Raw genomic sequence first — 17,058 nt, forward strand, 5'->3', positions numbered from 1 at the left:
AATAAATATATGACTTGTTAATTGACGTGGAATAAAGAAGAGAGAAATCAAATTACTCATCGAGTGCGAAAATTCTGCTTAGTATAGTAGAAGTATAGCAAATATTCACTTTTCACTACTCTAATAGTTATCTAACCCTTGTCGTCATCGTTGCAAACCCTATATCGTACTGTTCTTAGTTCTTTAGGTTTTAATATTGTAAAATCTAACGGCTATCCTTATATTTATATTAATCTAACATAGTAATTATATTTACATTTTTTATTCGATATTTATGTATAACTAAAATTAAAAAAGTAAACTATTATAATAACTATTATATTACATTTTAGGTATACTTTTTATATAGGGATAATGCACAAGTACCCCCTCAACCTATGCCCGAAATCTCAGAGACACACTTATACTATACTAAGGTCCTATTATCCTCCTAAACTTATTTTATTAATATTTTTTTACCCCTTTTCGGCCTACGTGACACTATCTTGTGGGTCCAATGCTGATTGACTTTTTCTTTCAAGCTAGTGCCACGTAGGTCGAAAAGGAGTAAAAAATTACTTATAAAGTAAGTTCAGGGGGTAATAGGACCTTAATATAATATAAGTGTGTCTCTGAAATTTCAGACATAGGTTGAGAGGGTAATTGTACATTTTCCCTTTTATATATATTATTAGTATCTAGTAGTCCATTTTGTGGTCCAACCTTCTTCTCCTCTGTGTCTCAAAAATCAAAATATTGCCGCTGCTAGCAAGTTGAATGAAAGAATCACTGCGGCTGGTATTTTACATTAATTTTATTTTTTTGTAGTTCAATAAAATCTATAGAAACTGCCATAATATGTCATTATAATTTCTGAATGTTAAATCTCAGCCCTTCATTCCTTATCACACACTCTCATCTCTCTCTATATCCTCCCCACACAATTAGCTCCCCTTCTTCTTCTTCTACTTTCTTTCTATTTTCCAATTTTCAAAACTCTATACTCATTTCTTCCTTATCTACTTTAGACCTTCGACCCCCACACTCTTTATTAAAAAAAAGTTCCCACTCTTATCATACACTACTTCATATTAATAACTTTAAATTTTATACAATCACATTTATAGCCTCAGGTGTCTGCGTGCTTACTTCCTTGTCATACTTGTTATTCAATGAAGCATTAATTATTCCTTATTCGTTTAAGCAGCGAACGCACTTGTCCAAACTTCAATTTTCCTATATATCAGGTAAATTATTCTCAACAACATGCCTAATTTATACCAATACTCTGTTTTTGCTTATAATTGTAAAATTACATATTCAATTGGATTTAAGAATGAAGCAAAAGTATTGTAGAAGCGGAGCCATGATTTTAAAATTTAATTATTCTATTCCTCTAAGGTTATCGAGTTCTGTAAATATTGAATTTGGTCGAATTCATAATCAAAGCTCTCGCGGTCTCGCCCCTATTGTTTACTAAATTGTCTCATGTGAAATTTTTGTCTATAGGTGTATTATATAAAAGAATTCGAAAGTTTGAGTTTTACAAATGGCACCCAACAAGAATGGTCGTGGCAAAACAAAGGGAGACAAGAAGAAGAAAGAAGAGAAGGGTATTATTACTTTTTTTTTCCTGTTAGTATTATACGATACATTTTTAGAATATGTTAAAAATTAAATGTCTACATATATATAATCTTTTATTTCTTATACTAATGATGATATGTTTTATTTGTGCTGCTCAGTTCTCCCAGTTGTAATGGATATAACGATAAACCTTCCGGAGGAGACTCAAGTTATTTTAAAGGTTCGTCATTTACGAACCACTTTTTTTAAATTGATATTGCTTAGATAAATATATAGTTGTTAAAAGTATACCTAGAAATATATTTAATTGTTTTTGTTTGTTTAAACTTCTTTATTTTATTCGAGTACTTTTTTGTTAGATTTTGGTTGATGTTTTGTTGCTTTTTTCAAGGAAATCAGATTCAGCTCTGACAGCTTGGCTTTCTAATTATATTCCAAAAGAAGAAAAATGAGGCGCTGGAGCTAATTTTTCAAACAGTTGGTTAACCATTCAATATTTCACCGGTTACTTGCGCAAGCACAACTTTCATATCAATTAGTTCACAAAATTGAATGGTCAATAAACGAAGCTAGTACAAGTCGTAGAAACAAAGGTTATATGGTCGATAAATAAAGCTAAGAGAAGCCATAGAAATAAAAGATATATATCTGTCATTAAAACGTACACGCAACAAAATAGTGTTAAGTAATTGATAATAATAAAATATTTTAGTGAACGTGACATAACTTAAATATAGTCAACTTTTATTTTATTATAAAATATTACTTTTTCTAGAAAAAATTATTGCTACACGATCATTATTAATAATATTATTATTATCACTGCTGTTTTGATTTTAAAATATCCTTGAATTTAATTAAATCATTTAACGGTTTTGTTTTTTTACGAGCAGGGAATATCTACAGATAGAATTATCGATGTCCGTCGATTATTATCTGTCAATACAACAACTTGTAATATCACTAATTTCTCACTGTCTCATGAGGTAAGGGGACAAAATCGAACGGCTGTCATATTTTCTTTAACTTATTTGTTTAATTTAGGACCATCTGATTTTTACTGTTTTTAACAGTTAAGGGGTCCACGTTTAAAAGAAACAGTGGACGTTTCCGCACTGAAGCCCTGCATCCTGACTCTTATCGAAGGTAAAAAAAATTCGGAACTACAAGACGTCGTCGTATAGGGTATTAGGATATTTCTATTTTAGGAAGTGGTCCCGGGTCGGTCAGGTCTAGATATTATAAAAGCCCGATTATACCCTCAACCATTTTGATTAATTCCTTCTTTCTTCTTTTAACAGAGGAGTATGATGAAGAGAGCGCAACGGCGCATGTTAGAAGGCTGTTGGACATCGTCGCTTGTACAACGAGTTTTGGGCCGTCGGGGACAAGTGGCAAAGAGTTGAAAACTGACTCTAGCAAGAATGCGCGAGGTGCGCAGGATAACAAGAATGCTAAGAAATCCAACAAGGTTCGTGGGAATGATAAGTCATCGTCGCCGCCACAAACGCCAACCACGGTGGCGCAACAGCTGGGTAAAGATGCGGGATCGGTGGAAGTTGATGGAGAGATGAGCAATACTTGCCCTAAGATTGGAAGCTTCTATGAGTTCTTCTCGCTTTCTCATCTCACGCCTCCTCTTCAGTGTAATGCGCCCTCTCTCTCTCACATTGTGTCTCTCTTCTCGTGTTTCTTGTTAAAATTAAGACTCATCTTGATTCTTGCAGTCATAAGAAGAGCAACAAGACAACAAGATGATGAAGTTTTGCCAGATGATCATCTTTTTTCTCTTGAAGTAAGCTTTCTTGGAGCCAATTTCATTTTCTTTAGTCTAATAAGTTCAATGATCTGATTTTTAGGTATGATTTATTCATAAAATAACATATGTAATTGTTTATAGGTGAAACTTTGTAATGGAAAGCTGGTTATTGTTGAAGCTTGCAAGAAAGGATTTTACAACTTTGGAAAGCAGGGGATTCTTTGTCACAATCTTGTTGATTTGTTGAGACAACTCAGTAGAGCATTTGACAATGTACTCTTGGGCAGATTCTTTTTCTATAAATTCAGTCATTGTAAGATATGTTGTTCTTGAAGTTGACATTGCTCATCCCAAATTTCAGGCGTACGATGATCTCATGAAAGCATTCTTGGAGCGTAATAAGGTGCAGATGATGATTTCCCTTGACATGTTTCATCACCTTAAGTTTTCTAAAACTGATTACACACGGGAAGTTCTTTCTTCGCTGTATAACCTTCTCTAACCCAAGGTTGTAAACTATTTTTCTTCTTAATACAGTTTGGGAATCTTCCATACGGATTCAGAGCCAACACATGGCTTATACCACCTGTGGCAGCACAGTTGCCAGCTATTTTTCCACCTCTACCTGTGGAGGATGATACCTGGGGAGCAAATGGAGGTGGTCTAGGCCGAGATGGAAAATTTGATTCGTTACCTTTTGCCAATGAATTTTTGAATGTTGCATCCATGGCTTGTAAGACAACAGAGGAGAGGCAGATCAGAGACAGGAAGGCTTTTATTCTTCATAGTTTATTTGTTGATGTCGCCATTTTACGAGCCATTTCAGCTGTAAAGCATGTCATGGAGAAAGTTAAACCAGCTCATTGTGATTCGAATGGAGAAATCATTTATAATGAGACAGTTGGGGACTTGAGCATATTTGTTACCAAAGATGCTTCAAATGCTAGCTGCAAAGTAGATACCAAAATTGATGGATTTCAAGCAACTGGAATAGCTATGAAGAATCTGATGGAAAGAAATTTACTGAAGGGGATAACTGCTGATGAAAATACTGCTGCCCATGTAAGAAAATACTAAGAAAAATTATATGGGTCCTAATTTTACTGTGGTACTTCTAATGTAGTGCATCTGATTGGAAAAAAACTTACTGCATTTTGAATTCAGGATATTGCTACTTTAGGTGTTCTGAATGTAAGACATTGTGGTTATATTGCAACTGTAAAAGTTCAAGGAAAAGAAAATGACAAAGTGGGCAGCCCACTGCAAAGCATGGAACTTGCTGATCAGCCTGATGGTGGTGCAAATGCCCTCAATATCAACAGGTATTACTTGAAAATCCTCATTATAAGCCAATTAGTAATAATAGTAGTTTATTGATTTTTTTTCTGCTGCGGTTTATGACGCAAACAATAAGTAATAGTAGTAATTTATTGATCTCTTTCTGTTGTGGTTTCACAATGCAAACAATAAAATACTTTGTTCTTTTTGACTGTTAAAAGTGTAAAGACAAAGTTATGTTGAGCTCTTGACCAAAAAAATTCTTTGGTTTGATAAATTGAGATTCTCATTCTGGTTCAACTTTTAGAAAAAGAAGTTTGTCGGAGGAAGAAATTATCCTGGAGAAGTGAAGTCTTCTCTAAGTAGGAGCTGTTTCCAAAATAACAGAGCAATAAAACAACTGCATTCTGATAGCTTTTTTCTTTGCTCTGATGACATAGCCCTTTCAAATACTTCTTGGTCTAGGATCCCTCCAAAACCTCATGGACCACAACAATAATGTAGATTATATTTGTAAGGTCTTCTGAAGGTAAAATCAAAAAGAGGAATTTTAGAGAAAGGTTACGCGTCAATTGGGGTAAGGATAAAATGTAATAGCTTTAGCACAATTCTAGACCTTGCACAACAATCATACATGATGTGTAAAAATATGGATAATTGTGTGTTACATCTCCCAATGTACTACTATTAGGTTGCTTAACTGTCATGAATCAGAGCTGGGTCCCACCCTGTTTGGGCCCCAGTCCCGTTCCAGTTGGAGGTCTGGGCGTGTAGGGGTGTTAGAGTGGGTTAGAGTTCTACTTTAGTTGCGGAATGAACTGGTGGTTTCTTTATATGGATTTGGACAATTCTTTCCTCATGTGCTAGCTTTTGTGGTTGAGCTAGGCCAAGGGCCATTTCTTACCTAATTTATTATCTCCTGTTAATAGTATGTCATTTTGGTGTCATATTCACCATATCACTGGTCCTGTATTTCAATATCAATTTGCTAGGATGGTGCATTCGTCTTCTCAAGACTTTAGTGCCTATTTTTCTTACTTTATCATGTAATCTTGCAGTTTACGCTTGCTCCTTCACAAGAAAGTGGACAACAAGGTAATGCATTCAAAAGCTTCAGAAACTGAAGAGCCTAATTTCTCTCAGGCATTTGTAAGGAGAATACTAGAAGAGAGTCTTACCAAACTTGAAGAAGAGAAAATAGAAGGTGACTCTTTCATCAGATGGGAACTTGGTGCATGCTGGATACAGCACTTACAAGATCAGAAAAAATCAGAAAAGGACAAGAAACCCTCCGCTGAGAAGAAAAAAAATGAGATGAAGGTTGAGGGACTTGGAATACCTCTTAAGTCCCTTAAGAACAGAAAGAAGAGCACAGATGGAACTAACATGGAATCCCAGTCAGAAAGCTTCAAATCTGCCGCAGATGGTGTTGGAGGGGGATCAGAAAAAGCTGTCCTGCAGTCTGGGGAGTCTCAGTTTGGGACAGATACAGATCAAAATCAGGTCGTCCTCAAGGCATTGTTGTCTGATGCTGGCTTTACAAGGTTGAAGGAGTCAGAGACTGGACTTCACCTTAAGGTAGAAATCTTTTTAATTTTTAGTGATAGATTATGAGAAGACCTTACTATTTTTCCATCTTCTAACCACTTCCGGCTGTTGATAGTCTTTGGAAGAGCTGATTGATCTGTCACAGAAGTACTATAATGAAGTTGCCCTGCCAAAGCTGGTAACACTTAAAATAGTATTGTTTATATATAAATCTACAAAGAAAATTGTTTGTGACAAGTGGCATCTTAGCTGTGTTTCATTTCACAATGCATTGCAGGTGGCTGATTTTGGCTCTTTGGAACTCTCACCAGTAGATGGTCGAACCTTAACTGATTTCATGCATACCCGAGGTCTACGTATGCGTTCTCTTGGACAAGTAGTAAGTCTTAATGATCATTTTTTACCCTTAGTGATTTTCTCCTTCTGTATGTGTGTGTGACACATATATTTGTCCACTTAGACTTCAATTTGTGTCTTCTTGTTTAGTATGTTTAATCTCCAGGTCATAATATTTTTACTTTAGTATATTAATTTAACCGAGATTATCAAATATAGATGTTGAACTTTGTCAGAACTGTCAAAGGTTTGAAAATGATCTGAAAGTTGAATTTCTCATTATTTATCTCTTTTCTATTGCCTCTACATTGATCTGGTTTTAGATCATGATAAACTCTTATGTGCAACTGTAAAATCATAGTAGGCCAACTTTTATCTCATTAAGCTGTGCCTAAATTGATTCTTGCTTTTTTTTTTCTTCTTGTGTAGGTTAAACTTTCTGAGAAGTTATCACATGTGCAATCTCTTTGTATACACGAGATGATAGTCCGAGCTTTTAAACATATTCTGCAAGCAGCTATTGCATCAGTTGTTGACATTGAAGATATGGCTGCGATAATTGCTGCTGCCTTGAATATGATGCTTGGGGTACCTGAAAATGATGATTCAAATGAGTACGGTGTTGATTCTTTGATCTGGAGATGGCTGAAATTATTTTTGAAGAAGAGATATGAATGGGATGTTGGCAGCCTGAACTACAAAGATATGAGGAAATTTGCTATCCTCCGTGGTTTATGCCATAAGGTACCTGAAATCTTGTTCTAAACAATTGACTTTTTAAGGATGACCTCAGTGTGGGACTGCACTGGGTATTTTGTTGTTGTTGATACATAATACATCAAACATTTGTCTTTGGGTGGTTGCATTTGAATAGATTTGGTAGGTTTCACACCTGGCTATTTCTGACCGTTCTTCAGAGAATGTATTGAACACGTGGAATTCGCTGTCTTTGGAAGGGGAAATAAAACACATAAGAAAATATGAAGAGAAATTGAAGAAAATTGTTTGCTAAGACATAGAGACACTTGTTGGTGTGTCAATTCATCAAATATTTAACTTGGGCAAAGATATAACCTTTGTGCAGATATCTTTGAATACTTTGGTGATGGAAATGAACGTTATTGAAGTTTTTGTTCTATACCCAAGAACACTTACGAGTAATTTTTCTGTCTAGGTGGGAATTGAACTGGTTCCAAGAGATTATGATATGAGTTCAGCAAGTCCTTTTCAGAAAGTAGACATTGTCAGCCTAGTACCAGTGCATAAGGTGATAATGCAACCCTGTCTACGTGTCTGATACTAGGAGATATTATGCCGAGTTCACTTCTGTTCGTACTTATCATTTTTCTTCTACTCCCCTCGTGTCTTTGTGTCTCCTTTTCTGCAGCAAGCTGCTTGCTCTTCTGCAGACGGAAGACAGCTTTTGGAATCATCCAAAACAGCTCTGGATAAGGGAAAACTTGAAGATGCGGTCAGCTATGGGACTAAGGTAATTGATTTCCGAGATTAGAAAAAAGTTGTACATTACATTCTCCATTCTTCCGATTGAAACTTTCTATTGTATAGAAACCAAGTTATTTTGGTGGGCTTCACAACTCCATCGCTTCTTCTATTTCTTCCCTTTGTTGGTCTTGGGTACAGATTGAAAATATTGGAATTAGAATAAGAAAATAAGGTAACCTTGGTTTTGAATGGTATAAATTATTGCATACCATGTGACAACTGCTGCATTTTTGTGGTGCTTTCAGGCTCTTGCCAAGCTGGTCGCAGTATGTGGTCCATACCATCGAATGACAGCTGGAGCTTATAGCCTTCTTGCTGTTGTTCTGTATCACACTGGTGATTTTAATCAGGTATGCTTCAGAAGCTCGTCAGCATAGACCTCCTTGGTCCTACATTGTTACTCTTTCTGCCTGCTTTAAAAACTCTGACTTCTATCCTATTCAACTCTTAAATGTGTTGATGGCGGTATCCATGACAGGCCACAATCTATCAGCAAAAGGCCTTGGACATAAATGAAAGAGAGTTGGGCCTTGATCACCCAGACACTATGAAAAGTTATGGTGATCTTGCAGTTTTCTATTACCGACTTCAACACACAGAGTTGGCTCTCAAGTATGTTTATTTCTGTTGGATTGCCAAGTACTTAAAATTTCTTGATGATGCCAACAACTAAATTAGCAAAAAAAAGAAAAAGAAAAAAAAGAACAAATTACAAAAGTGGAGTTGGAGGTTCATTATCCTAAACTAGACATTTTTATATTTCTTGAGTTTCTGGTTTTCGTATTTTCAATGGTCATGTATGTTTTTTTAGTTACTCCCCCATCCAATAGGACTATAAAGTAGGCATTGTTTTCCTCGGCCTGTCTCAATGAACTTGTCATCTTTGCTAAGATGGCAAGTTACTCTCCTTCAACAATTCAAGCTAGTGTAAAGAAAATACTACTGTACTTTATATCAGTCAAAACTTACTTAATCAAGCTTGTGAAATACATATGATTGGTTGAAATTTGGTCGTGGATATGTTCTTGAATGACGGTTCAAATAATTAAGTTTGCATATGGGGTTTGATTATTTACGCAGCTTTTGGGCTTAATAGCCCCAAACCAACATGGTTCTTGTAAAAAATAAATAAATACCAAATTAACATGGTGAAAACTTATGTCCTCCTAATTATGAAAGATTGTACCTTCATATCTGCTCCTCACGTTTAACATTAAATAGTAATGATTTAATATCTGTTTTTGATTCTTGTTTCCACTTTTCCCTGTTGTTATTCACATTTCACACTCCATATCAATTTACCATTTCCATTTTTACAGGTATGTAAAACGAGCTCTTTATTTGTTGCATCTCACATGTGGCCCCTCCCATCCAAATACTGCGGCGACATATATAAATGTGGCTATGATGGAGGAAGGGCTCGGTAATGTGCATGTTGCTCTAAGATATCTCCATAAAGCTTTGAAGTGTAACCAAAAGTTACTCGGTCCAGACCATATTCAGGTTCCTTTCTTCTTCTGCTGGAGCTTATAAGTATTTAGTTTTTATTTTAGCATTCACAGCTCCCTCTAGTTTTCTAGGCTTGTGAAACTAAAGTGGATTTATTCAGGAAAAAAATGGCCGCTTATGTCCTAGTTTAGGAGATTCAGGCCTAAAAGTTCATTCAATGTTCCATTTACTTTTTTGTCTTCTCATGTTTTCATTTTAATCGAGCAACTTTAGTGTCATCTTAAACGAATGACCGTACTTAAGGGTCCCTTTTGAATCTGGCTTCCATGTGAGTACTCATAGTTGGCACATTGAGGTCCCAAAGTGCGAAAATGAAATATAGGTCAATCATGAAGCGGTCCAATCTTTCCAATCTTTATGGCCACCAGTCCATGAGAGTCATTTTTATTGCAATATAGGACTTGATTGACAATCTTCAGTACTAATAGCCTTAGATTGGGTTATTTGGAACTCCGTAACCTCTATCTGAACTCAGAGTATGGTGTGCTTGTTTTTGTTCTGGTAGTTTAGCTAGTAAAACTATACTTGACTTCTTTGGTTCAAGCTTGCATAGTGCTGCATTTTGAACTTGGTTGAACATGTGGAAGATTGAAACCTTCCAGTTGTTAAACAAACTCCGTCACTATATATTCTTGGAAACAAGTATGTCTTATTTTGTTGCTGCATAATAAAACGCCTTTCATTTCTGATGAACCTGGTTAATTATCTCTACAGATTCTTGCCTCCACCTCTCTCTTATCTAGTTACCTTTTGTGCCTCTGTAATTTCCAGACAGCTGCAAGTTACCATGCTATAGCAATTGCCCTCTCTTTGATGGAAGCTTATCCTTTGAGCGTTCAGCATGAGCAAACAACCTTGCAGATACTTCGAGCAAAGCTTGGTCCAGATGATCTTCGCACACAGGTTAACTTCTGTCTCACACACATGTACACAATAAGTAGGCCCTCTCTTTTGCTTCAGAGAAAAGATGGGCGAACAACTTGCATTTGCTGGCACTTCAATTTTTTTTTTCCTTGTGAAGTTATAATACCTCAAATCATAGAAATCAGTAAACTACTAGAAGTACAACTTCAGATGTTTCTAACCAATTAGGTTGTCTTTAAATTTCATGTCACCTCTATTTTGGTCACGTCTAGGTGATGACACCATTGAAAGTTGAAATACAATATACTTTTTTTTTTAAAAAAAAATTATGGTTGTTTTGTTCTTACTTCAGTCATCTATTTTCATAATTTTTAAATTTCTAATCTTTGCTGAAGGATGCTGCTGCATGGCTTGAGTATTTTGAGTCGAAGGCTTTTGAACAGCAAGAAGCTGCTCGAAATGGAACTAAGAAGCCTGATGCATCAATAGCCAGCAAGGGTCATTTGAGGTATATTTGCATGTATTGCTTAAATTAATTTTTTTTGGTAGACTTAATGAGTGAAAAGACAACCTTAATTTCTGTTATAGCTCTTATTAGACTGCAAGGTAATGTAATAACTGAAGGACTTGAATCGTCATAATCTGTGAGAGCATATGTTTGATATTTCTTTTGCCCACTGTCTCGTCCTTTTGCTTTGAAACTACAAGATAGTTCACTATGCCTTCATGTCTAGTCTCTTTGATTTATGCTCAAAAGTAGCGGTGACAAAAATGAACCCAAACATAGGTAATCCGCCTAGAATTTTAAGTGTTGGGCTCAAGATAATATGAATTGAGTTTAATCTCAACCCGTTCATGCTTAACCCATTTGAGGAGAATTTTCAATTGAGCCTAATTCAATCTCCAATTTTAACCCGTTTTAAAACTTTTTATTAAGATATGTTCCTATACTGAAGGTATGAATTATTATCAATTTAATGTCTTTTAGGATTTATCTATCCATTTGTTACTATTTTCAACAAAAATTCTTGAGCGGAAATTCAAATCGTGATTATAAAAGTTAAATATCAATATGTTAAATTATTGAGATTAATCAGGTCAAATTGGGCGGGTCAAGACCCAACCCGTTTTAGCCCATTTGAACCCAACCCGTTTGAGCCCAAATTAAACTTGGGCGGGTCAAGACCCAACCCGTTTTTTATTTCAACCCATTTTAATATTTTCAATTTCAACCCATCCCAACCCAGCCATTTGACACCCCTACTCAAAAGCATCCTGATTATTTTATTGAACCAATGCCTTCAGTCCATCTATTTATATTTGTTATGACACTCTATTTGGTGTCTCTTTTTTCATTTTAAGATCCTCAGTTTTAGAATATGAATTTATCAAGAAAGGACAATGTTCAATGGCTGCCAATGTAAAAATTTTGGGTTCCTGACTTAGTAATTGCATAAATTTTATGCACATAGGATTTCACAAAAATGTACAAGCAGATAACCATACTCTAGATAACAGTAAGTAAAATATTTCAGTTTAAATCTTGTGGTGACATACTTTATTGCGCAGTGTGTCAGATTTGCTCGACTACATTAATCCAAGTCCAGATGCCAAAGGGAGAGATGTTGGATCAAAAAGAAGAGGTTTTGTCTCAAAGGTACGTGGTGATTGGAGTACAATATCTTTGTTTCTTGCTTATGATTTTCCAATACGTATCAGCATGATTAGGTTCATGGAAATAAGCTTGGATGAAGATTTTCATCTTATGCAAACTTGTTATAAAATAAGCAGAAATAATCATGTTCTTTCTGGAAGGTCTACCATGTGTAATACCTGTCTGGAAGAGGAGAGAGAATGAGTGAGAACTAGTTTAACAGAAAACTGGTAATGTTTAGAAGCTTTGACATGTTTCAGGCTCTCTAAAGGTCTGTTTGCCTTATGTTCTTCCTATTCTCCTCCCTCAGTAGGCATTGACACACATTTCATATGCCTGATTAACTGCCTATCATGCTTCCACACGGAATGTGCATATAATGCTCCATATATTGTAAAAGTGGACATGCTCCCGTTTTCTTATCCTTTTCCTTTTTGCCGTATCTTTTCTCAGGCTCTTATTTCTCAGGTGAAGGGAAAATCTGATCAAAACAATGTTGCCATACCAAACTCTGACACTTCTAAAGATGTTCTAAAAGAAGAGACAGATGAAAAGAAACAAATTGTCGAAGATCACACTGATCCCAAGATGAATATGGAACCTGTTGACACTGTAATTGAATCCCATCACAATGGAGATGGAGGAATTACTGAGAACAAACCCATCCAATCTGGACCATTGTTAAAGGAAACTTCAATTGAGAAGTCTATGGTCCGTGAAGTCTTATCTGAACCTTCTGCTGAAGCAGAAGATGGATGGCAGCCAGTGCAGAGACCAAGGTCAGGTGGTTTCTATGGACGAAGACGAAGGCAGAGGCGTCAAACCATCAGCAAGGTTATTGGTTACCAGAAAAAGGACCCAATTTCTGATGTTGATCATGCTAAATTGAAGAATAACTATCAAGCTAGTAAATATTATGTCTTAAAGAAACGGACATCACCAGGAAGCTATGCAGATTATTACTTAGCAAAAAGTCAGGCTTCTGGTACCAAACTTGGTCGAAGAGTCATAAAAGCTGTAGCCTACCGTGTGAAGTCTGTGTCATCTTCTGTCAGAGATGCTGTTCCTGAGATCTCCACAACTGGAGGAGATTTGTTAAATACTTCATCAGAGCAGGTCCAAGTTTCTGCAACAAAGGAGGTTGGATCACTATCAAAGAGAAGTTCAATAGTAAACCTAGGAAAATCTCCTTCCTATAAGGAAGTAGCACTTGCCCCGCCAGGTACCATTTCTATGTTGCAGGAGAGAGTTTCTGAAGATGAAATTCCTGATAACCCAGACGTTATGAAACTTGAAAAGGAGAGCAATGGAGCAGAAGAAAATTCCAAAATAATGGGAAGAGATGCAGAATCCATGGAGAAAGAGAACATTCAGGATCTAGTTGCAGATTCTGCTGATCATGTAAAAAGTGAAACAGTAGATACTGACAGTAAAGAAGAAATTCAAATGAGTGATCTCAAAGGTGGTGAAATTTCAGATGTGATATCTGCAAATGCATCTATTCAACCCGGCCATGTTGATGTTAGTCCAATGGAACAGGGTAGTGTCAAGACTCATAATGTCCCTACTTCTGACAATTCTCCCAAAGTGGATCCCTGTGAAAAGGACTCATCAAGCAATTTAAATCCTGGCTTTATCTCAAATATGACCTTGCAAGATATGGATCATCTGAAGGTAAAATCTGCGTCATCTCATGCAAGTGATGCAAGTCGAGAATTGTCCAGAAAGCTATCCGCATCAGCAGCACCATTCAGCCCTTCCCCAGCTGTTCCCCGCGGTACCCCATTAACTATGAACATTAATCTCCCTTCTCCTCCTGGAACACGACCACCGATTGGTCCTTGGTCAGTGAACATGTCTCTTCATCAAGGACCACCGACCATCTTGCCTAGTCCAATGTGCTCTTCCCCTCATCACCTGTACCCTTCACCTCCACACACCCCAAACATGATGCACCCATTGCGCTTTATCTACCCTCCGTATTCTCAACCCCAGACGTTACCTCCAAGTACATTCCCCATGAGTAGCAGCACTTTTCATCCGAATCATTATGCTTGGCAATGCAATATAGCTCCTAATGCATCAGAGTATGTTCCTGCTACAGTTTGGCCTGGCTGCCACCCAGTCGAGTTTTCTATCTCACCACCTGTGATTGAGCCTATAACTGACTCAATTTCCTCTGCTAAGGAGATATCTGATAATCCTGAAAATATTACTTTGACAACAAGCTTACTAGTTGATCTCAACACTGGGGATGAAGTCAAGGAAGATGTAAATCTTCCAGCATCAGAAACAGTGGAGAACATAGCTGCAGTTGTACCAGAAAAAGAGAGAGCAAGCAACACTCCAGATTCACATTTTGTTACCTCGTCTAGTGATCAATCAAAAGAGGGCAGTGGATCAAATGAGAAGGCCGTAAGTTGCAGTGATAATCATGTGCAAAGAAATCATACAGAGACGGATAATGAGAAGACCTTCAACATTTTGGTACGGGGCCGGAGGAATCGCAAACAAACTCTAAGAATGCCTATAAGTTTGCTCAAGAGACCATATTCTTCTCAGCCCTTCAAAGCTGTATATAGCAGGGTAATAAGGGAGACTGAGGTTCCCAGCTCTACCAGCTTTGATCCACATGAACATGGCATAACGACTGCTACTTGAGGCTGTTTCTATGTCTTTTACGAGATAATCCTAGCAGAATGGTCTATTAAAGCTGAGTATTCATCTGTTGGTCGTATATCATGACTGCTGGACTTTATTGCTGTTCCAATTCTCATGACTATGATGTTAGTTGGCTTTCAGACTATGCCTCAGTTTAACTTGAAGGTTAGTTCTCTTCAAGAGATATTACTCTCCTCACCAAGGACATTTTCTGCTGCCAATTGGGTGAAAAGATCATCCTTTGCTTAGTCGTTCATTTACCTTCTGGGAAAGTAGAGATACATCTAGCTTCTTCTTGACCAAACTACCGTTGAGATAAAACTAATGGAATAATTTACCTTTTGAGATACAGTAAAAATTCTAAAAGATTCAGTGGGTGACATATCAGTTAGCGAAGCAAGTTGTAGCCTCATGTAGCAAACGATTGCAATCCCATATGCTTCTATAGAATGACTTCTAGAAATGATTGAAACTGCATACTGTTATGATGCTATGTTTTCAACTCTTTGATCGCATCTGATATTGATTTAGTCCATGTAGCTACAATGCATGATTTCTGATTATGTGTTGTTTTTTATTGACATGCAGGTTTACTTCTCAACATACTTTTTGATGCTAAGGAGTTGTCTTTTCTGTGTAAGCTTTACAGTTTGGCTATAAGATTGTCTTTTTAGGAGCATACTGCAATATAGGATTAAATCGTCGTCTTGTTTCTCAGTTGCTAGTGATTATTGGTTTCACTGACTTGTATACATAACCAAATTATTCTTCAACTACTCCAACAAAGTATATCTGCATCTGATTTAGGACTTGCAGAGTTGTATGCAACGCATTCTTCTATAAGTTCAATCTAAAATGATCTGGAAAGAATTCTGAGATTTTTGGGTTTGATTTGGACGGAGTTCTGGAAAGTGCTTAATTAAGTTTATTGTGACCATTTAACCAAATTGCCTGTGCTGACTTCGCCATCGACCATGTATTACTCTTTTGTATCTTTTGTGTGTGTGTATATATCTATATATATATATATATATATATATATATTAGCATTTCTTTCTGATTCTGGCACGAATTTGTTTCACTTTCTAATGGGATGCACAAACATCTCGTTTCTCAGTCCAATAAAGAAAGAGCAACTGCAATGTTGATCCAAATTTAAAGTTCCAAGCTGTACAAAGGAAGCTTGCAGAAACACACTTATTTACTTACAGTATTTAGTAGAACGTAGAGTTACATAAAATTATTCCAAGTTCCGATGTTAAAAGTACTGAAAACTGAATGTATGTCATTGCTGAGAACCACTCCTGTTCATTCCTCCTATATGCTGGCTGGATATTATCCTGAGTAATCATGTAGGGTACATTGTAAGACTATTAGGTGTCTAACAACAGCTCTGATGAGTAAAGGGTAAAATACATACTGATTCAATGTCACACTGCTATACTGGTGATCTCCATAAACAAATGTTTGCTAGGTAAAAGTTGTCGATACATGTAAATTGTTATCAATTTTTCCTTCAGAGGAGAAATTTTGAAGAGCACCAGCAAAGGTGTTGAGTTTGTTTCAAGGAGGCTTGACCCTTTAAGAGTACTGAGCCTGCTGAAACCAAATTCAACCACAAAAGTATAATTTGGGCAGAATTCTATACAGCTATGGTAAAGCACTCCCAGTGGTGAATGAAATACTTTTTTTTTGGGGGGGAAGGGGGACTGTACTTGTTTACCCAGTCTACCTATAACAATCAAAGTTTTTAGTACTTTGCTAGATTGTATTCATGGCGTAGTTTGAAGGAAGAGTTGGTTCATCCAACTTCTATTGCCTTAGCAATGTTTCCAGGATGATGCATGCCAACATTGTTGAAGCGAGAAAAAATCCATAACTTAATTTCCATCCTTGCCCTGCGCCTGCATAATGCATCCCCAACACTATGTTCAAAGCTCCAAAGAAGAGAGCCGTCCTCCCACCCAACTGTGATAATCATTCCAGCAGTTGCGATACTTGCTGTCTTTATCTGGTCTTACAAAGAATACCAAAACCTACACGTGATTGTAAAAGTAAAGCGAATGTTAGAACATTTTCTATGATCCTAAAATATGTGATGTAACAGACATCGATTCATTGACACAAATATTAAAAAGGAATGGAATGAACATGTTTGCCAATCTTTTCTACTATATTCGTTCTCCATGATTAGTGTTCCAGCAACTAAAACATAGTTTTAGCATATGATCGATCAAGTTTTCAGTATCATTTTTGCTGAATGAGATTAGGGACAAACCTGAAGAATGCCAAGTACAAGAATAAGAATGCCTATGCCTTGATGTCCTGGAATATCGGGCTGCAGCTTGTTGTTGACATGAATTCCAAGAACCACTCTGGC

At 36.6% G+C, this 17,058-nt stretch overlaps 1 protein-coding gene across 2 annotated transcripts; it reads left to right on the forward strand.

Annotated features, from left to right (window-relative positions):
- The first annotated feature begins 931 nt into the window (after positions 1 to 931).
- Positions 932 to 15,569, forward strand: LOC107027287 (protein TSS-like). Of its 2 annotated transcripts, none has more exons than XM_015228466.2 (25): positions 932 to 1,226; positions 1,489 to 1,592; positions 1,725 to 1,786; positions 2,460 to 2,552; positions 2,640 to 2,712; positions 2,868 to 3,212; positions 3,294 to 3,361; positions 3,467 to 3,598; positions 3,687 to 3,728; positions 3,863 to 4,387; positions 4,490 to 4,647; positions 5,662 to 6,181; positions 6,267 to 6,329; positions 6,429 to 6,530; positions 6,917 to 7,231; positions 7,662 to 7,754; positions 7,875 to 7,976; positions 8,236 to 8,340; positions 8,469 to 8,602; positions 9,310 to 9,493; positions 10,271 to 10,402; positions 10,759 to 10,871; positions 11,933 to 12,020; positions 12,471 to 14,843; positions 15,267 to 15,569. In XM_015228466.2, the coding sequence occupies exons 2-24, from the start codon at positions 1,529 to 1,531 to the stop codon at positions 14,676 to 14,678; spliced, it is 5,721 nt and encodes a 1,906-aa protein (XP_015083952.1). In that variant the 5' UTR covers positions 932 to 1,226; positions 1,489 to 1,528; the 3' UTR covers positions 14,679 to 14,843; positions 15,267 to 15,569. The 2 variants fall into 2 exon arrangements, with proteins under 2 accessions (XP_015083952.1, XP_015083960.1); XM_015228474.2 differs by having other exon boundaries at positions 12,486 to 14,843.
- The last annotated feature ends 1,489 nt before the right edge of the window (positions 15,570 to 17,058 follow it).

Source organism: Solanum pennellii, chromosome 1 (genome assembly GCF_001406875.1).
Source record: "Solanum pennellii chromosome 1, SPENNV200".
Classification (NCBI taxonomy): domain Eukaryota; kingdom Viridiplantae; phylum Streptophyta; class Magnoliopsida; order Solanales; family Solanaceae; genus Solanum; species Solanum pennellii.

Bases quoted from the DNA above. Each gene is read 5' to 3' on its own strand.
- LOC107027287 (XM_015228466.2), top strand. From the start codon at position 1,529: ATGGCACCCAACAAGAATGGTCGTGGCAAAACAAAGGGAGACAAGAAG. The intron at 7,755-7,874 runs GTGATAATGCAA...CCTTTTCTGCAG, and splicing joins GCCTAGTACCAGTGCATAAG to CAAGCTGCTTGCTCTTCTGC. The intron at 8,341-8,468 runs GTATGCTTCAGA...TATCCATGACAG, and splicing joins ACACTGGTGATTTTAATCAG to GCCACAATCTATCAGCAAAA.